At 54.4% G+C, this 17383-nt stretch overlaps 1 protein-coding gene across 2 annotated transcripts in view; it reads right to left on the reverse strand.

Annotated features, from left to right (window-relative positions):
* CORO2A (coronin 2A) overlaps nucleotides 1-17383 on the reverse strand; it is a 53392-nt gene that overhangs the window by 25292 nt on the left and 10717 nt on the right. The window contains exons 2-3 of one of the 2 annotated variants that reach the window (XM_064579569.1): nucleotides 3018-3211; nucleotides 253-453 (exon numbers count right to left, since the gene is read on the reverse strand). In XM_064579569.1, coding sequence (XP_064435639.1) covers nucleotides 253-453; nucleotides 3018-3050 — 234 coding nt within the window. In that variant the 5' untranslated portion in view covers nucleotides 3051-3211. The remainder of the gene's footprint in view (nucleotides 1-252; nucleotides 454-3017; nucleotides 3212-17383) is intronic. The other variant, XM_064579570.1, reaches the window with a different exon arrangement.

Genomic DNA, 17383 nt, shown 5'->3' on the forward strand with positions numbered 1-17383 from the left:
GGTGGAGGGCAGGTCTTAGGAGTAGCTAGGCAACTGCTAGAAGCAGAAATCCCAGGATATGTATTTTTTTTTCCCAATGAGGAAACCAAGGCTCAAAGAAGTGAAAGGACTCAAGGTCACATGGCTGGTAAGAGGCAGGGTTAGGATCTGAACCCACACATGAGACCAGAAAGCCAGGCTCTTTCTACTTCCGCTCTGTCTGCACTGCCTCCAGAGGGCTGTGTGGGCCTGAGGTTTAGCCGGCATCCTTACCTGGTTCAAGGGAATGACGAAGAAGGCCCCCCCACAGGAGCACTCAGTCACGACTGCAATGAAATAGGGGTTCACAGCACAGAAATGATTGTCTTGGACGCTGTGGGTGATGGGCACCGAGTCGTAGCAGTTCTCCTTGCTGGCTGGTTTGCCAAAGACGTGGCGGAACTTGGAGCTCCGGTACTGGGGATTCCATGACATCTGCGGGAAACGAACAGGACAAGGGGGGCATGAGGCTCATGGCTCTGGCAGCGGGACACTTGGGGAGCTCCCCTGGAGAGGGCAGGACCAGGGCAGTGGTCGGTTCTATATGGACAGGGTGCAATCAAGGGCAACCGAACGAACAGGCCATCATTGTGGCTACTTCTATGGATCTGGTGAGATGATGTATGATTATCACTGACCTGTTTGCTTGTCATCTCTTCACGTGTCAACCCAAAAGGCAGAAACACCAGAGAGAAAATTCAGATTCCCTCCCTATCGGCCCACCCCACTCAGCCCAGCTGTGTGGGTCACACTGTGTCCTCTGGAGCCAGCCTGCCTGGGCTCCAGTTCCAGCTCTGCCTCTTACCGGCTGGGTGGGCATGTGACTTAACTTCTGCGGCCTCAGTTTTCTCATCTGTAAAATGGGGATGACAAAATCATCTGTCTCATAGACTTGTCGTCAGGACTAAATAATAGGTCCCTTGATCTACAGTCATCATTACTACCACTATTATCATCTGGGCATCTTGAGCTTCCCTAGCTCCTCATCCAGCCCCATATTTGTTCACTCTAGTTACTGAGCACCACTGTGTGACTAGGCCCTGTGCCTGGCACTGGGGGTCTGGAGAGAGTAAGCAGGAGCCCAACCTTAGAGAAGTGAAGAGTCCTGTGAGTGAGGCCACTAGGGGAAGGTGGGCCACTGGGACCCAGTGTACTATAGGTAATAATAAAGGTTTGTACATGGCAGTCCGGGAGGGCTTCCCAGAGGAAGTGACAAGCGAGCTGTGATTTGAAGGATGAGTAGGAGTTGGCCATGTTGGCGGGACAAAGGTAAGGTGGGGGGAAAACGTCCCAGGCAGATGGAACAGCCTGAGCAAAGGCCCTGAGAGAGAAGCAAACATGGAATGTTTGGAGAATTACACGTGGTTTAGTAAGATTAGCAAGGAAATGTGAAAAAGAAAAAAAATATATATGCATATACACACATAAACATGGAAATGGGATGATGGGAGTGAAGAGAGCACAAGCTGGAGGGGGAGCACGGCTAGGTCATGGATGGCAGAAGATGGTCTCGGCCTCATGAGTGGCCAAACACATGACACCATGTGGCCACCGCTGCCCGGGTCAAACCCCTAACCCCAGTCTCTGACCCCACCGGGCCTGCCCGTCATGCTCCTCATCTGGGCCAGAGAGAGCCTTCTGGACACCAAGCCTGGCTGTATTCCTCACTCCTCCCCCAGCTGAGTTCACCCTTGGATGCTCTTGATTCACTGCCGCCCTGCAGGAGGAAGGCCAAACCCAGTCTGGCATTCAAGGCCTTCCGGTGGGGTGCCCCCCCCCAATATTCCAGGATTCACCTTTTCTTGCTCATCTTCTAAAATGTACTTTCCAGATAAAGAACATCCCAGCTTCCCTTGTACCTGCTCTTACATTTCCAGTCCCTTGCCTTCCCCTCTGCTTGGCCTGCCCTTCCCAGCCCTGTAATCCCTGTACCCATCTCCATAAATCCAAACCCTCCCTCCCCCAGCTCCCAGGCCCCTTCTCCAGAGTCTTCCTTGCCACCCCGAGTAGCAGAGCTCTTGTCCTCTCCTCTCTTCTACCCCCCACCAGCTGCGTCTTCTCCCTGCCCTCAGGCCCCTGACACTGCTGGCCCTGATTCCAGATTCTGGTGTCAGGGCTCTTCTTCTCTGCTGCTTGCAGGTTCTTCAGAGAAAGGCCCGGGGTTCTGCTGCAGGAGTGCCCAGCACAGAGCTCTGCCCAGCCCCAGGCCCTAAGAACTTCCCAAGGGCAGGCACGTTTGGCTGGGCACCCCCAGGGTCAGGACAAAGAAGGCATTTGCTCTGTGATCAGTTCAAAGGCACAAGATTAGACTGTTGACCTCAAGAAGTCACAGTGATCGGGGGTCCCACACATGAGCCAAACCCTCAACAGGAAGCCCACCAGCCTCCTGGGACAGGTCTGTCCTGTGAAGCTCAGACATTTCAACTCTCCTTTTGGGAGCTGCATTTGCCAGAGCTATAGAAAGCGGCCCAGAATGCAGGGACAGACTAATTAATGTCCGTCTGATCCCAGAAAGGAGGTAAGAAGCCTTACAGAAATGGAGAGCACACAAGATGGAAGCAGATGGAAAAGCCACGGCGAGGCCATGGGGGCAGAGGGAAAAATGCAGGAATAAAGAGATCACCTGATATTCGGGGGGAGCTAAGCTACTGAATGTGCGCTGTCAGGTCCTCTACACAGTGGAGATGCACCTCAGACTTGAGTCTGAGCCTCCTAGTGGCCAGTTTGATAAGGGAAACTGAATCAGAAAGGGATTTAGTCAGTGTGTGTAAGATACAAGCCACCACTTGCTAAGGAGCAGCCCATCTTTTCTCTGCGCTGGGTCCTCAGGGAAATGGGTCCTGGGGGGGTTTCTTAGAAAAGAACAGCAAGGACCAAGATGTCCCTAGGGTCTTGGTCATTAGATGGCAGCTGAGGAACTGCCTTGGGCCAGGGCTGGGGGCAGGAAAGTAAGGGGCAAGTCAGCAGGCTCAGATCCAGGCCCCCCAACTCTGCCTCACCTTCAGCAGCAGCAGCGGTGGGGGGGTGCACATCTGTCTGTGGCCAGTGGTGATGCTCCCCCCACGTTCCAGCTTCCTTGCCACTGGGCGGCCACGGTATTAGTTCTAGCCAGTGGATCGGGGGCAGCAATGCTGTGTGCCTCTTCCAGGCTGGAGCACGTAAGCCCTGCCCGTGACCCTCCAGAACTCTTGACCTTAGACAAAGGGAGAGAAGGCCGAGTGTTCTAGATGATGCAGCTTCCATCATCCTGGGACCCCAAGGGACCGCGTGGAACAGAGGACCTCCCCCTAACAGAGACATGTTGGACATACAGTGTGACAGAGACATAAACTCGCAGAGCGAGCCGCTGAGCACGTAGGCTATTTGTCACGGAGACTAGTCTATGCATCCTAACACCTTGCCCCGTGCAGCGCCAACCAATGGCAGACTGGCGATGGCTGTCTGTGCTCGGTGTGGCTGGAGCACAGGAACCCGCGGGGGAGAGGTGGGCAGGCAGGACCATGACCCAGATCACCTCAGGAGCCACGGAAAAGAACGTGAACTCTGAGGGCGACGGGAGCTGCTGCAGGGATGAAAACGGGCTCGAGGAGCGGAGCTCACTTTTAGGTGGATTCCCTTGATTGCCAAGAGTAAGACAGCATGGAACAGGTGAGAGGTGAGGATCACCTGGGTGAAGTAGGGCAGACGGGACAGAGAAGAGCGGACATGTCAGTGGAAAACCTGGGGGGGGGGGGCGGTAAGAGTCAAGGGCTATGGGCTGTGGGGTAAGAGGGCTGGCCCATCGTGGCTGCCGAAATCACCATGACCTGAGCGACATCACCCATCCTGTCCCCTCCGGCCACTCCTGGTGCTCTCCCTTCACAGCACCGGGCCTTGGCCCCACACCTGAGGGATGGCTCCCAGCCCAGGGGCAGGGGCAGGAGGCCCCAAGAGGCAAGGGCTCTCCTTTAGCTCAGTCACCTCCGTGGCAATGACAACTCAGTTTTTGGGTGCTTGCTACGTGCCAGGTGCCATTCCCAGTGCTTTCCTTGTATGCCCTTAACAGGCAGGTGCTACCTTGCTCCCCAGTACAGATGTGGGGGTTGAGGCAGAGAAGCGAAGGAACCCACATGAGGTTACACAGCTAGCCAGCTGGAGCTGGGGGCTGACCCCAGCCCTGCCTCTGGAGCCTCCAGAGCCTCCAGCTCCAGGATGAGGAAGCCTCTTTCCTACCCACCACACGCTCGATCTCACCTCAGCCCCGAAGGGGAGGCATCATGACCGTTCTCACCCCCACTTTACAGAAAAGTAAAACAAGGCTCAGGAAACTAAGTGGACACCTTCTGGAAAGAGGGCTTTTTGCTTCCACTGATAAAGCCAGCGGCTGTGGAACAGTGACAGAAAACTAAAACTCTGTGTTAGTGACCTTCTGTCCCCTCGCCCCCAACTCCACTCCCCACTCTTCCCCACCCTACCCTGCCCTGGCACCTTATCTCCCCTGCCAAAGTGCTTCCAGACCTGTTGCCACGGAAGGAAACTTACAGAAGTGGGGGATGGGGCCAAGCCAGGCAGGCCGTCTCTCTTTCTGCCCGCAGTATGGGAGCGTGCACACATGTATGTGGCTGAAGTCTGTGCAGATGTGTGTGCGCGGTGTGCAAATTTGTGCCCGAGCACTGCATTCATCATACGCACCGGTGTGTGCACGCATCTGGGCGTGCATGTGTGTATCCGTGCATGCATGAGTTTAAGGACTCAGCAATTCAGAGAGCAGGAGTTTTATTTCCCCCACAAGCAGGCACTTGCCTGGAAATGCAGACTGCAGTGGGCCCTCAGCGCCTCGAGGGCCCTCGCCCATGGGCTGGGCCAGAAAGGCCGGTCTGGGCCAGGTTTATCCCAGGCCACCAGTCCTGTCCTGCCTGGTGCCATCCAGCGGGGCCTACATCAAAGTCACAGCATGCTTTCTTAGGGGTGGCGGGCCAGCCCGCTGGGGCACCGAGTGGGGGGTGGCAGGGCTCCTGCTGCTATCCCATGCGTGTTTAGCGGGCCCGATGCCATGGGATTAGGCTTTGCAGGCTGCAAATTCCCCGCGCCCCAAAAAGATTTAGTCATCTCTGGGTTTAACATCCCATTGAGTTAGTTCTTAATGCCTGACAGGTGAATAGCTTGCTGCCTGTCCCATCCCTTCCAGTGACCCTGCCAGGTAGGTGGAGACTGCTGTCCCATTTGATGAGGGCAAAACTGAGGTGCTGGGAAAGGGACTTGACCAAGATGACATTAATAGGAGCAACGGGAGGTGGGAAGCAGAAGCCAATGGCCCTCTTCCTGCTATGCGCTCCCCTCTGATGTGTGTGTGTGTCTGTGTGTGTGTGAGAGAGAGACACACAGAGAGAAAAACACACACACACATATACATATATATACATATACATATATACACACACATGTGTGTGTGTATGTATTTCTGCCTGCACCCAAAGGCCTGCCTTCCCAGCCCAGCCCTGCATCATTGCAGGCCAAGGGTTAGCTGCGGGGTGAAAGAAACCAAACCCAGACTGGGAGTGGTACAAACCAGCATAATAGATTAGTCATTAATTGCCTGTTCCTGGCCTCAGGGAAAGCATGACATTGCCTAATTTGGTATTAGACTCAGGGGTGGGTAGGGGTCTGGTGCTGCTGGCTACGATCGTCCCTTTGTAAGTTTGTGGTTCCTCATCTAATATTTGCAGTTTTATTTAATTTGCTCTCTTAAAACCTGACCTCGTGGCCATGTGAGCTGCCCTCTACATGCCTCGGGAGAAGGTTGAAACTACCACACTTAGGTCAAGGTAGTTAACAGAGGGGAATCAGAACCATAGTTTCCTAGGCTTAAAAAATGAAAAAAAAAAAAGACTACTGTAAGAGTAAAGAACACTCTGAAGGTGATCCACAAAGACCGAGAGTTAACACCACAAACACCTAATTATGGGCGGGTCCCGCACCTTGACTCCAATCCTTGACCAACTATTATCCATCATAGGGCTTATCCTGATCCTGACCTTGGCTCCCAACTTGACAGGAAAGCTTCTTTCTCTTTCGTCCTGAATCCTTATGAGGGCCTCTGATCCACCCCAGAAGGACGTAGGACCTCTGGCTCAGGAAGGAAGGCCCAAGTAAGTTCAAGTTGCCCTGCTATGGCACCCATCTCTGCTTAACCAGCTTCCCATGGAGGCTTCCCTTCTCACCAGGCAGAAAGAAGAAACCACAGGTCTTAGCAACTTCCTGCTAGTGAGAATTTTATCCACAGTCGTTTCTGCTCATCTGAGGCCAGGCCCTGGTTTACTTGTCACTTCTTGGCACAAGGTGTCTATTTTTGCCTTCCATGGGCCAGCATCAGGATCTGCAGTGACATGGTGGGATGCAGGAAACTGGGGCCTCAGGGTCTCACCCCACTGGCTTAGTCTTCTTCCCTCCTTCGGAGTGAGAAGAGGCCTTGTCGCTCTCCACAGAAGCAGGGGGACCGCCTGTCCTGGTTTGCCTGGGATGTGGGGAGGGGAGTGAGGGGACTACGTATTCCTGATGCTAAAACGGGAAATGCCTGGGAAAGTCCCAGGCAAACAGGGGCAAATCGGGCACCCCACCAACTGCAGAGGTCTCCAGAAAACTGTCATCTAATTCACACACAACGATTCTAAGTCACTTGTAACCTTGACTCTGGCAACGTGCTCTGTGAAAGAGAAGGCTCTAGAATGGACTTCCTAAAGAGCCCAACATCCTGAACCAGAGCACAGAACATTTCAAAGCAGAAGAATACAAGGTTTGTAAAGGGAGGTGAATCTGGCTTAATTCAATCAGCAAGTTTCATCCGCTATTGGCTTAGTGCTTCTTCTGGGCCAGGCCCCGTGTTGGGACTGGGGTGCAGGGGCGAGGATGGGCAGTTCCATCACTGCTCTGCACATGCTCGGGGAGACGGCCGAGAGCAGGAAGGCTGGAGATGGCGTGATCTTAAACTGCTAAAGCACAGGGCTGCGGGCTCCAACTTCGAACGCACATGAGCATCACTGACATCAGACCACTGGCCTTGGGACCCCCGCACCGGCTCTGACACGGGGGCCCTGTGGCTTCTAAATTAAAGTCAAAATGAAGTAAAAGGAAATAAAACGTAAAATGCAGCTTCTCCATCACCTTAGCAACGTTCCAAGTGCTCAATAACTACATGTGGCTACTGGATACCCAATTAACAGTGTAATTACAGAGCATGTCCACACCTGTGTGACTTTGGGCGGGTGACTTAATGTGGCTATTTCTTCACCAGCAAAATTTGGCATAGTAACAACTATGCATGAAGTATGTTCCATGTACTAACTCAATCCTTGCAGCAATCCCCGAAGTACTATTATCACCCCATTTTTACAGATGAGAAAACTGGAGGCCCAGAGAGGTTAAGCAACGTGTCCAAAATCACACAGCTAGTAGGCGGCTAGCTGGCATTTGAAGCCAAGCTGTTCAGTCCTGGGTCCACACTCTCTCACAGGGCTGCCCGGACAATTAAATAGGATAATCCACACAGCACATGGAGTGATGCTGGGTGCATACTTAGCGCTCAACAAATGTTTGCTGTTAAGACTGTCGTGGTCCCGATGTTTATAGCACGCTAAGATTTGATTTCGTACGTGACAGCTATGTGTTGACGGCCCAACGTTTTGGAGGTCTGAGTAAAAATCCCAAACCAGAAAGTGCAAAGCACCCCGCTAGGCACAGAGTTCTGACCCCTGGTGCTCACCACATCGATGGAGGGAACAGACAAGCACCCATGAAAAGCTAACTAATAATCCCTCTTGGTCAAGAGGAACCCGAAGAGTGTATGTGTGCATCTCTCTGGCGGGGATCCTCAGGGTAGAAGCCTGCAGCCTCGCTCAGCCCCGTGCTGAGGGGACTGGGGCTCTTGGTAGGGATGGGAGTCGTGCTGGGCAAGACAGGGGGAGCCCTCTGGTTTTCTCCATCAGCACAGCCCTCACAGGAAATCAGGGATACTGCCTCAGGGGAACCCTCCACCAGGCCTCCAATTCCCCCCTCCAAACCCCCCCCCCCCCCCCCCCCGCCGTATCAGCAGGGAAGGCAGAGGGCCCTGCAGCCAGCAACTAAAAACAGCCCTATCTCCAGGTTCTCTCTGCCGTGGGGCCCCTCCTCTGCCCCCATCTCCCTTCTTCCAGGTCTCCGGTCCTTCTGGTCCGGCACAGATGCCTCCCCCGCAGGCCCACAGGAAATACAGATTGAGTCAGAGACAGAGCCAGGAAAATGCCTCTCTCCTCCTGATGAGATTAGGCCCGAGGGAGAGCCTCCTCCTGACATCTGACACTGCCCAGAGCCAGGTCCCCGGCACCGAAGAGGGGCAGGGGACCTCCTGTGATAGCCTGACCTCCCTTGGCCGACGGCCCCCAACTGTCCTGTCCCCTTCCCACAAGTCTTGCAAAGCCTGGGCAGCCTTTTCTCTGCGCGACTCCCTTTCTGCCCCACGCCAGCCAGGGGCTCCTTCCCTGACCTCCCTCTGACACCATCATTTCCCTTTAAGACCCACCACCCCAGGTCCCCTCTGTCCTCAGGAGCAAGCCCACGGCTGGACTTGGGGTGTGGGGCCCCACACTGCCCCTGGCCGTGTCTCATCTCCACAAACTCGTCCTTCAGCCAAAATGGTTTATCTGCTCTCCTCTCAAAGCATTGTGTTTTCCCAAGCACGCCATCTTTTCTCATGCCCCTTTCTCTGCCTGGAAGCAAAGCAGCCCCACGGAAGTACCTAGCTGGGCTCCTAGGATGCTCCTCGTCTCCCTCCACCTTCCTGGACCCCAAAGAACCACCACCAGGGAGCCACCCTGGCTCACTGGCCTGAGCTCTCTCTGTGCTATGAGGCTGCCCGGGGCAGGGAAAGAGGAGAATCAGATTCAAATCCTGAAACTCCACCTGTCTCTGGGCCTCAGCATCTGCATCTGTAAAAGGGTACCCTACTATCTACCTCACAGAGGCTTGCCAAGGACTGAACAAGATAATGGCTACAAAATACCTTAAAGAGCTCAGCTGTGGTTGCCCTCTTCACTCCCCCAGTCCTGCTGCCCGTGTTCCTGCCTGCTCCTTCCATCCATTCATCCAGCCATCCACCCATCAGACCGCCGAGTCTGAATGGTCCTCCCCTCTGCTTTGCCCACACGCAGGACAGATCCCACAAGCAGGTAACTGGAGGGGGGGCGGGGTGCCACCTGGTTCCTGGACTAACTTCCACTCACGCCACCAGCCTCTCCTGAACCCGCTCTTTGGGCACGAGGAATGGGGGAGGGCTGTCATTTTCATGGCAGGTGTGCTGGTCTGGTGGGAGAGTCCTGATCCGGACACCAGTTTGCTCCATGACCTTGGGCAAATCTCATCCCCTCTCAGGGTTTGTTTTCTCAGGCAGGTAATACTCTTACCTTGCCCAACTGTTAGGGTGGTCCACTGAATGCTCTGCAGCCCACATGCACCAAAACCCGGGACCGTGAGGATGACAGAGCTGTCTACCTATCGGCTGTCCCCGTCCTTGCAGGGCTGGTGCCCTTCTTGTCTTGCTTCCCTGGAGACACAGAACCCAGCTTCTTCCTGTTTATTCCCCTAAATCAGGCCCAGACCAAAACTTCATGCAACTTTATTGCCCCACAATCTCCTTATCTGAGAGTTTCAAGAGACAAGGGTGACTGGGGACTTTCTGAAGCCAGCTGCAGGAGGTTGAAATCTAGAGGTATTATTTCCTCCTCACCATTCATTTCCCAGCAGAGCTTCTGAGTCCGTCTTTGGACAGAGGGGGCCGGACAGGGAGAGTGCCTGGCTCAGGATTCCACACTGAGCGGAAGCCCTCCAGTCTCAGTTCTGGGGGGGCCCCCACCTCTGGCCCACAAGTCAGCTCCCACCTTGCCCTGTTGCAGGGACCCTGGGGCCCAGTGTGACTTCAACCTGCATTCCTGGGGCCCTCCCAGAGCCTGGCCTCTGCAGGGTGCTGGTGGGGGAGAGGCAAGGATGACCTGGCAGGGACTTCTGCCCTCGGGGGCTCAGGTTGATGGGAGAGTCCAACACGGAACCAGCGAGCTCAATTCGGGGTGAATAGGACTGAACAGGCTGCAGTGGGAAGGTGGAAATCCGGGCAGTGGGTGAGAGCCTCGGGGCAGGTCTGTTTGAGGCCAGCCTGAAAGGCTGAGTCGGGTGAGCTGAGCACAGAGCAAAGGGGGTAAGGGTGCGTGGTGTAGGGGGAGGAAGTAAAAGACACAGCCAGGGAACCACAAGGGTCTGGTCTGGCTGGGGTCTGGGCACATGCAAGGGAGCAGCCAGGTACTGGAGAGCGCTCTGAATCTGGCTAGGCCTTGGCACTTGAGACCACGGGAAGATGTCAGTTTGAAACCAGGGGTGTGGTGAGGTGAGGGCTGCTGGGAATGTGGCCCCAGCTATTAAGTAGTTAGAATGTTTGGCCGGAGAAAGTATTTTCTTTCCTCAACTTTGGGCTTGTATCTAAGGAAGAAATAGGTGGGTGAGTGGGTTCTGTTTTAGGCCCGGCTCTAGCTGGCTGGAGAGGGGAGCTGTGGAGCATGAAAAGGGAGAGGAGGAGGAAGATTCTGAGGCCTTACTTGTCTGAGCTCAGGAGGAAAAGTGTGCCTGATTAGAGGAGGGCAGAGCCTCGGATTTGCTAACCAGGAGTCAAGGGCTGACCTGTCTCCACAGGTCCTAGCAATTCGAGAGAGCCGTGGAGCCGGGAGGCCTGGCTCCTAGACCACATCTCAGCAGCTGGGGTTTTACATCAGAAAATGGTTTCCTTTCTTCCCTCAACCCATTTCCCTGTGCTCCGAGTCCCCAGATATGACTGAGGGCCTGCCTGCCTGTTTCCTCCTCCTGCCTGGGCAACCCGGCACTCTGATCCTAGCCCGGCCGGACACACTGGAGGGCACTGGGTGGTCCCTTCCTGCTTCTCCCTCCCCAGCTTAAGACCACGGACATAATGCTCGGCCCTAATCAATTCTTCAGGTAGCAACTGCAACAGGGGCCAGGGGAGGACGGCAAGGCCACTGTGTCCCCATTTCTAGCCTCCCTGAGCTTCCCCCCAATCATTTGTTCAGACTGGGCCCGTGGGCCAGGAAGGGCAGGAGGCCCCACGGAGGCTGAAGAGTACAGGAAAGATGTCAGTGGCCCAGGCTGAGGAGGCCCTTCTGGCCCAAGTCTGACTCTCTGCTCGGTTTGGTGACAGTATCTCATGAACATTTTGTGTGCAGCTTTCCAACAGCGGGTCTCAACCTGAGGGTGCAACAGAAATCACCTGGAAGGCTGATTAACTCCCAGATTGCTGGGCCCATCCTAGAGTTTCTGATTTAGCAATTCAGTAGGGGGCCTGAAAATGTGCATTTCTAACAAGTTCCCAGGGCACAGTGATGCAGTTGATCTGGGGACCACGCAGAGCCACCGCTCTACAACGCAGCTCTGTGATTTGCAGAGAGTCCTTCCTGTGCACTGTTCAGGTTACTCCTCACAGCCACCATGAGAATCACCCCATGTCATGGGCACGGCAAGCTGTGCTCAGCTCAGAGCAATGGAGTCACTTCTCTGAGCTTACACCACTACCAGGCAGCAGGAACCTGTCCTCCAAAGGCTCCATGAGCACACAACCACTTCCTAACTCGGGGCCACTTGGGGCTGTGACTCTTTGCCTTTCCATCTCGCAAATATTCTCAATACACAAACGTGGCTCAGGCCAGCCCTCAAGAACCAGGCGGGGGCTCAGATGCCAGCCTCCCTGTCTTGAAGAGCAGGCGTCGAGGTCAGGTGGCCAAGACACAGGCTTCAGAGTCGGAGACCCAGATATAAACCCAGACTCTCCTTCTCTAGATCTTGCAACCCACATGGGCACCTGGCTCTTGCCAGGCTGCTATTAAATGGCTCCAAGGCTGAACAGCGCAGTTAGCCTGGTGCACAGTGAGTCCTCAATAAACGGCAGCAACTGGTGGGCCTGGACAAGAGCCAGGGAGGGATGTGGGGAAAGATACTAAGCCTCTCTGCGCCTCAGTTTTCTCATCTGTAAACTGGGGTCAACGACACAACCTAACTTACAGGGAAATGGTACGGATTCAATGAGTTTATTCATTTACAATGCCTCAAGGCAATGCCTGGCATGGGGGAAGCTCCGACACATGGTCCTTTTTGTCAAGCGTGAAAATTTCAGCACTCAACGCACACGTTTCACGAATACATGTCAGCAACACCATTAAAGAACAGAATAGGCTATTGTGAGATCAAAATTTAAAAATCACAGTGCTGCTGGTTGTACAAACAGGGTGAACATACTCCAGGGCACAGAACTACAAATGGTTACAGTGGTAAATTTTATGTTATGCAAATTCTGCCCCAAAAGGGAAGAAAAGAGCGAGCAGCACCGAGGTATCAGGGCCCGGCTCTCCCGCAGGGCCATCAGCCAGCTCCTCCCTCTGCCTGTGCTCTACTTTCCCTGGGGAGGCAGGTCCTCCCTCTCCCTCTCACTCCGGGCTAGCCGGGCTACTCAGGGCCTTCTCTGCCCACGCCTCCCTGGACAGAAGGCCCTGCTGTAGGGGGAGCGTCCTCACCACTTTCCTGGGCACTTTCAGGAAGGGCCTGGAGGATCTGTGTCTGGACAGAGGGCTGACTCTTCCCATCCCCTTGCATCTGGCTTGCTGTCCCTCTGTGGGACTCTGGCTGCTCCCGGTGAAGGAAGAGCCCCTGAGGGAGCGGCGCCTGCTCACAGGGACTCCCATGGGGCTCTGCGCAGGGAAGGTACACAGATGTTCTGAGACCAGGGGCCCAGCTCCAGCCCCCACTGGCTGTGTGACCCTGCTCAAGTCCCTGTCCGTCTCTGGGCCCCAGTGCCCCATGTGTACAATGGGAATGTGCATCTCTGCTTGCCACCATCCTGAGGCTTTAGGGAGGCTCTGAAGGGAGAACGAAGGCACACATGCTTTGTTTCTTTCTTGCGTGATGTGACCACACAGCGAGGTGCAGAGATAGTTACAGACACTGGTCTTAGCACACGCCCGCTGGGACGCCTTGCGCAGGCTAGTCAACCTCTCCAGGCCTCAGGTTTTGTCATCCTAAAGTAGTAAATGAGTTCATATATGACAAGCACTTAGAACACAGCCTGGCACACGGCAAATCCAAGATAAATTCAAAATAAGTAATAATAGCATTCTACTGAGTACTCACCGTGAACTAGGCACTGCCCTATGGTATTTAACTGTATTAATGGGTTGAAACGAACACTTAGCAAAAATGCATAAGGTAAACAGGGCTTACAGATTAAACCAGAAGCACAAAGTGTCCATGTCCTTTCTCCTCCAAGTGGCAATACTGAAAGATCTAAAGATCTGGGGGTGGAGGGCAAGCTGGGTGCTGGGAGGCACCCAAACTCCCTTAACAGGCTGGCAGCAGAGAAAGCCTTGTGCCCCTCCCCCACCCCCTTTGTGCTGATTTAAAGCTCTAATTCTTATCTAATCTAATTCTTAGCCAGACGGGCTAACTCCGGCTTTCAAATGATCTTATTACATCTGGGGCAAAAAAACAGAACAAATATTTCAGGACGGCCCAGCGTCAGGGATCCAGGTGGACATCCAGCCCAGCTCTCTGTCCTCCCTTCCACACCACGCTGTCTGAAAAGTCTGAGGGTCTTGGCTTGTACCATTCTAGTGATGGGAAGCTCACTCCTTCCGGGGACAGAGCAGCTCAGCTGTCAGACTTCCTTCTACTGAGCAGAAATCCACACTTCCCCTCCTGCCCTGCCTCAAGCCCCACCAGCGGCATCCACTGCCATCGCCCCACACAACCTTTCAGAGGATCTGAGGCCGCCGACCACTTGCCCCTGCGATGGCTCCACTCAGGCAGGGGAGTTTCTTGTGTAACTAAGTTTCCCATCGTCTCCCCATCTTCTTCGCCTCCCCATCATGTTCCAAGTTGACCCCATCTCTCACCCAGGTTGGAACCCAGACCATACTCAACTCCTCCAGATGGGGGCTGAGAACCACTCGGCAGAGCAGGTACCCCAAAAGATCCCAGATTCACTTCTTAGAATAGTAGCGCTGGCCAGACCTCAAGGGCTCATGGGGTACAAAAAGGGAAATTGAGTCCACTTGTCCAGGGACATCCCTAAAGGGCAGAACCGGGAATGGGATCTGGATTTCTGGCACCCCAGCTCGGGAGAGTCCTCTAAGACATGGAACAAAGTTTCCTTTGATCCTGTGCCTGGATACAGTACCAAATATTTTTTCCTTATCTGTGTTGCCGTTCTCAGAGGGACAAATTCCAAGCATGGCTGGGGGAAGAAGTCTTCTAATTGTGAGGCGGGTGCTGGGGTGGGGGTGGGGATCATTCACGCTAGCTGGACCCTCCTGAGACGCAGGCCTTTGAAAGGTGGGCTGCATTTCTCCAGACTGTGGTTTAGGCTGGGAAGGATGGGGCTCCTTAGGGTCAGGAGGGGAGACAGACCCCGAGTCTTTGCTGCCAGGAAGGTCAGCTCGGCAGCAGTCCCACACTGGGAAAGGTAAATCGGGGCACATCGCCTCACCCTACATTTTCCATGTCTCCAGCTGCGGACAGACCCCTGTGCTGGGCTCTGTGGGCCCAGAGGTAGCCACGGGGTCACTGCCCTGGGAACAGGTAGAAAAATGGAGCAATCAAACCCCAATGGAACAAAGTTCGATCACAAACACGGTGACTTGTCCGACATGGCAGCTACATAGAGAAGGACCAGCAGGTTAGAGCAGGGGGACGTTTTCTCTTTATCGTTTATACTCTTTCCAAAGAGAAAAAAAAAATGAGCCCCACCCCGCCAATATTTTATACGAGTAACTATCATCAGGAGCTATGGGGCACAACATATACACAAGCCGAGATTCATCGTTTACCAGAGTGACTCTAAATCTGTATTTCAAACAGTGCCCCCCCCCAACTGAAAAACATCTTGGGCTGACTTCTCAGACTTGATTACCTTGTCACTGGTTTTGTTGTTTTTTTTTTCCCCTTGTCTTGTGGCTGCCGATGGGATCATGCCCAGAAACCCAAGTGTTAATTTCTTGTCCACTCGTACTCATATTATTAGGAGCACTAAGAACCCACTGTTCAGATAGGGATCTTCTAAAACCACTTGTCCATTTTGTGAGGATTAGTCTAGTTCAAGCTGGTTAATATAATCCACAAATCCAATCTGGATTAATTAGTCTGGATGAACCCGGATTCACTAACGAGGTTAAATTAACTGTACTGAACTCCTGAAAACAAAGAGTAGGGGCGTCCTTGCCATCCTTTCTCAGAGTGCTCTCCCCTTCTCTCCAGAGACTTCTGGAGACACGGGACACGAGGCTGCCTGACGGCCTGGGTGTGGGTGTCAGTGGGTCTGCAAACGTGAGCAAAGCTGAATGATTCTCTCTGAGACAATATTTTCCCTGCACCCCAACGAGCGTCTTGCATACCTCACTTGGGAGGCCATCAGAATAGAAGCTGGGGAGACTCTCAGGATTTTCAGGCTGCACAGGATGGTAGAGATCATCTAGTCTAACCCCCTCACTTTTCAGGTGAGGAAACAAGGAGTGGGGAAGGGATGTAACTGGTCCAGGGTCACCTGGCTGGTCAGTGGCAGATCCCAGGGAGAACGAAAATCTCTAGTTCTTGATGCTAAAACCAGCTGCTTCTTTGGCGTCCCGGCCACAGTCCAGCCCCTTACTGGGCCATTCTCGGGTCCCTGTACCTCTCAGCCCTCTGCAGCTGTATCTCCTGAGTCACGAGGTCACCTGCTGGCTCTGAGGGTGGCTGAGGGTGGCATGGAGGTGTGGGTCCCAGTCAAGTTACAAGTGCTATCAGGATGGGGGGCAGGACATGGAGCCATCAGTAGGCCACGATTCCAGGAGTTACTCTCCTTCCCTCTGAAGCCTTGGTTCCTCAGCTGTAAAATGGGACTAATCAAACCCAGCTCATGGGTTTGCTGTTTGGATACCCATGAGGTCCCACTGATGTCTGCGGACTGGGAACTAACCCCTGAGGGGCGTTACTGCTGTCCTCACACTCTGGAAGGTTTTGTTTAGGGGGTGAGATCTGGGGGTGCTCCTAGAGCCTAAGGAGTCTGCCTTTGACTGCCAACCACAGCTCTAGACACCGCAGGACCTGGAGCCCCTGCAGCCTGGTGGTCCCCCCGATGTGCCGGCCCAGGCCTGGTGTGGTGGCGGACAGCTGTGGCTATGGGTCCCGGGCCCTCTGGGGCATGCCTGAAGTCCTGCTCCTGTCTCTCTGCGGCTCTATTCTCCCCTGCTCTCATCCTCCTCATCTCCCACATCCTTCTCGCTTACTCCAGGCTGTCTTCCTAACCTCCCCCCCTGACTTCTCCTAAGCTGAGTCCCACTTGGGCAACCGTGAGACAGAAGCATCCCTTCTTCCAAAACCTTCAACGGCCTCTCCGCTGGCCATTCAAAGCTGAGGTGTGGCCCAGGAGTAAACCAAGAAGAGAGCTGGGGCCCCGTGGGAGGTGGTGGTGGGGGGACAAGGGCAGTAGGCCTGGGTGCAGACAAGAAGGGGGTGCATTTTCTATAGAGAACTTAAAAACAATAATAAGACCGACTAAAAGTGACTTTTTATTATCATGATATGCCTGCAGCTCTCCACATTGTCAATGAAGAAACTCTCCCCACTGCCAGGCCAGGCTGCTCCCACCTCCCCCACCCTTGGCAAGCGCCCAGGACCTGATACTATTCCCTAGACTGAGAAAAACTGGCCTGTATGTTCGCCACATCCCAAAGAGGCTCGGTACGCTTCCCATCAGCAGCCCCGGCTCGCATTGGTTCCTTCGCCGGTAAGTCCCTCCCAGCACTCTGCGCGCTCAGCTGCTCCCCCTTTCAGTCTTCCCGCAAGCACTCCCGTCCACGTCCACCCCTCGGCTGGCCACAGCCCCCGGCCCAGGCCTCCTGACACCTAGCCCGGGCCGTACGCAGACCCAGCGGCATCAGGTTCTCATCTCCCAAGGAAGACCGAGGAACCAACCTCCGAAATCTGGAACCCACAGCACAGGAAACCACACCAGCAGAGCCACTGACTGGCTGCGTGACCTCAGACAAGTCCCAGATCCTCTCCAGCCTCAGTTTCCCCTGTGCAAGGACAACTCATCTCCAGATGACCCTCCTTTCCTTGTCCTCAGTCACCCCCTTCCCTTGGCCACACCGTGCACTTCGTCATCATGTGAAAATGTTCTACCTGCTTCCAAAGTCACTAATTCGAGCGCCCCCTTGCTGACTGCACCTTCCGCACCTTCTGCTTCCTGTCATCTGCCAGATGTGACCGGGCCTTTGTCGGCACCCCTGTTGGAGCAATAAAACAGGTTCAGGCCCGAGGAGAGCGCCCGGGT

Source organism: Mirounga angustirostris, unplaced genomic scaffold (assembly GCF_029215605.1).
Source record: "Mirounga angustirostris isolate CCGP_5_RB_7025 unplaced genomic scaffold, mMirAng1.0.hap1 SCAF_15, whole genome shotgun sequence".
NCBI classification, from domain to species: domain Eukaryota; kingdom Metazoa; phylum Chordata; class Mammalia; order Carnivora; family Phocidae; genus Mirounga; species Mirounga angustirostris.